The 2,259-nt window shown below is 45.5% G+C and overlaps 1 protein-coding gene across 1 annotated transcript in view; it reads left to right on the forward strand.

Annotated features, from left to right (window-relative positions):
- The window catches only part of CSNK1D (casein kinase 1 delta), a 25,574-nt gene that overhangs the window by 5,812 nt on the left and 17,503 nt on the right, over positions 1–2,259 (forward strand). The window contains exon 2 of the mRNA XM_012803145.2: positions 1,264–1,389. Coding sequence (XP_012658599.2) covers positions 1,264–1,389 — 126 coding nt within the window. The remainder of the gene's footprint in view (positions 1–1,263; positions 1,390–2,259) is intronic.

Consider the following 2,259-nt stretch of genomic DNA (forward strand, 5'->3'; position numbering starts at 1 on the left):
GGCTTGAGCGATTCTCTTGCCTCAGCCTCCCAAGTAGCTGGGACTACAGGCACCCACCACAACGCCTGGCTATTTTTTAATTGTAGTTGTCCTTGTTTGGCAGGCCTGGGCCGAATTCGAACCCGCCAGCTCTGGTGTATGTGGCTGGCACCTTAGCTGCTTGAGCTATAGGCGCCACCCAGACCTGTAGTTTCTTATTGGAGTAAAGCAGAGAGATAGGACATTTCTAGATAACTGTAATTTTGCTTCCAAGCTCATAAGCCAGTCCTCACAGTTTTAGCCCCAGACTGACAGGAGGTGTGTGCCCAGTGTGTTTTGCACAAATGGTGTAGTTGTTTTTTTGTTTGTTTGTTTGTTTTTTCTTGTTAGTTGGAGACTGGGTCTCACTTTTGTCATCCTCGGTAGAGTGCCATGGCATCACAGTTCACTGCAATCTCCAGCTCTTGGACTTAGGAGATTCTTTTGACTCAGCCTCCTGAGTAGCTGGGACTACAGGGGCCCACCACAATGCCTGGGTATTTTTTTATTTGCAGTTTCGCTGGGGCTGGGTTTGAACCCACAACCCTCAGCGTATGGGGCCAGTGCCCTACCCACTGAGCCATAGGCACCGCCCGTAGTTGGGGTTTTGAAGACAAAAACAGTTCTGTCCTAAGGAAGGGAGAAGGGCATCCCATGGTCTGGTTGAGGGTTTTTGCCAGGCCTGCAATGGGTTGACACAAACCTGTGGCTGTGTGGGGACTGAAACCATGTGAGAACTGCCTGTTAAGGTGTGTACAAAACAATGCCAGGCCAGAGTAGACTGAGATTGTGGCTGTTTGGTAAAAACTCTCCAAGAGAGAGGCTCAGACACACTCTCAAGGGCTGTTTGAAGTAGTGGGGCATAGGAACACAGAGTCGTCCAGAAACTCTGCCCAGGTGGATGAGTGCAGGAGCCACTGGACATGGCTGGTGGGAGGGTACAGACCAGAAAGGTGGCCTCAGAGGGCTCTGACTGACAGAGTGGGGTATGTGGAAGGGGTGGTAGAATCCTAAATAGACATTCTATACACTTCTAATGCTTCCTGTTGTGAAGTAAAAATAAGGATAATTTCCCACAGAGATTTGCCAACCAGTTATACTACGTTATTGTTAGAAATTAGAGAGTATCTATCATCTAGGTTTTTTTGGAAAGTTGAAATAGTGCTTTTCTCTAGCTTGTTGTAATGTTGGTGTAGGTGATGGACAGCAGGTAATTTATCTTTGTGGCTTGCTTTCTTTGGCAAGGTACGGACATTGCTGCAGGAGAAGAAGTTGCCATCAAGCTTGAATGTGTCAAAACCAAACATCCTCAGCTTCACATCGAGAGCAAAATCTACAAAATGATGCAGGGAGGAGGTATGTTCTTTACCTGTTAAAAAAGAAAACCAAGGTTCTGTTTGATGGAGAGTATATTATGAATCACAATCTCTGCTTTATTTAGGGGGGAAAGGAGGAAAATAATTGTTCACACCCTTGACCAAGTCATGTGGCTTGGTCAGAAACTTAGTTATAAAGGGCCCTCACTCAACCAAAAGAAACATAATCTTACACTTTTGCTTAAATGCTACCTTCCTTAGCTTCATATTAGGTGAGTGAATTTGAAATCAAGTTTTTGTCTTAATTTTAGAATAAACGCATGCTCCTGATGGCTGCACATGCCTCTCAGTGGCCAGCCATGGCGGCTACGGTATGCAGGTCACACTCAGGGCCTTCTTGATGATGGCCTCTGCTTAGTCACATACTTTTCTTAGCAGTTTTGGAGAATCCTTCAAACTCTTAGAGTTAAGTTTACTCATGAATAAAACAGGGATACAGTTCTGTGAGACCTCAGCCTGGGCATAGGTACCTTTGTCAGACTATGGGCCTGATAAGGGACCAGAGCATTCCTTTCCTGTCTCAGAGTCTAAATTTTAGGATTCTCTGGACTTTCAGATAGTTTGATGGGACAAGAGGAAGTTTTATGTGGGGATTTCAGCACCATGAAGTATGTGTTTCCCCAGCAGAGTCTGCCTGCATGTGGGACCCCTCTTTGGGAATAGGGCTTTGTATCTGCAGAGTAACAGTGCCTCTTTTTCTGGGGGGCCAATTCTAGCCTCCTCAGTATTTCTGTGGTTGGAAGGTGGAAGGGGAGTGCTCTCAGCACTCTGCCAAAGGAAGGCGTGTCTTAACATTGCCTTTATTAGCTTTTGTATGCAGAAGAGGACTATAGATTTGACTTTTTTTTTTTTTTTTTTTGAGACA

This window comes from Otolemur garnettii, unplaced genomic scaffold, assembly GCF_000181295.1.
Source record: "Otolemur garnettii isolate 467f Iridium unplaced genomic scaffold, OtoGar3 scaffold00018, whole genome shotgun sequence".
Classification (NCBI taxonomy): domain Eukaryota; kingdom Metazoa; phylum Chordata; class Mammalia; order Primates; family Galagidae; genus Otolemur; species Otolemur garnettii.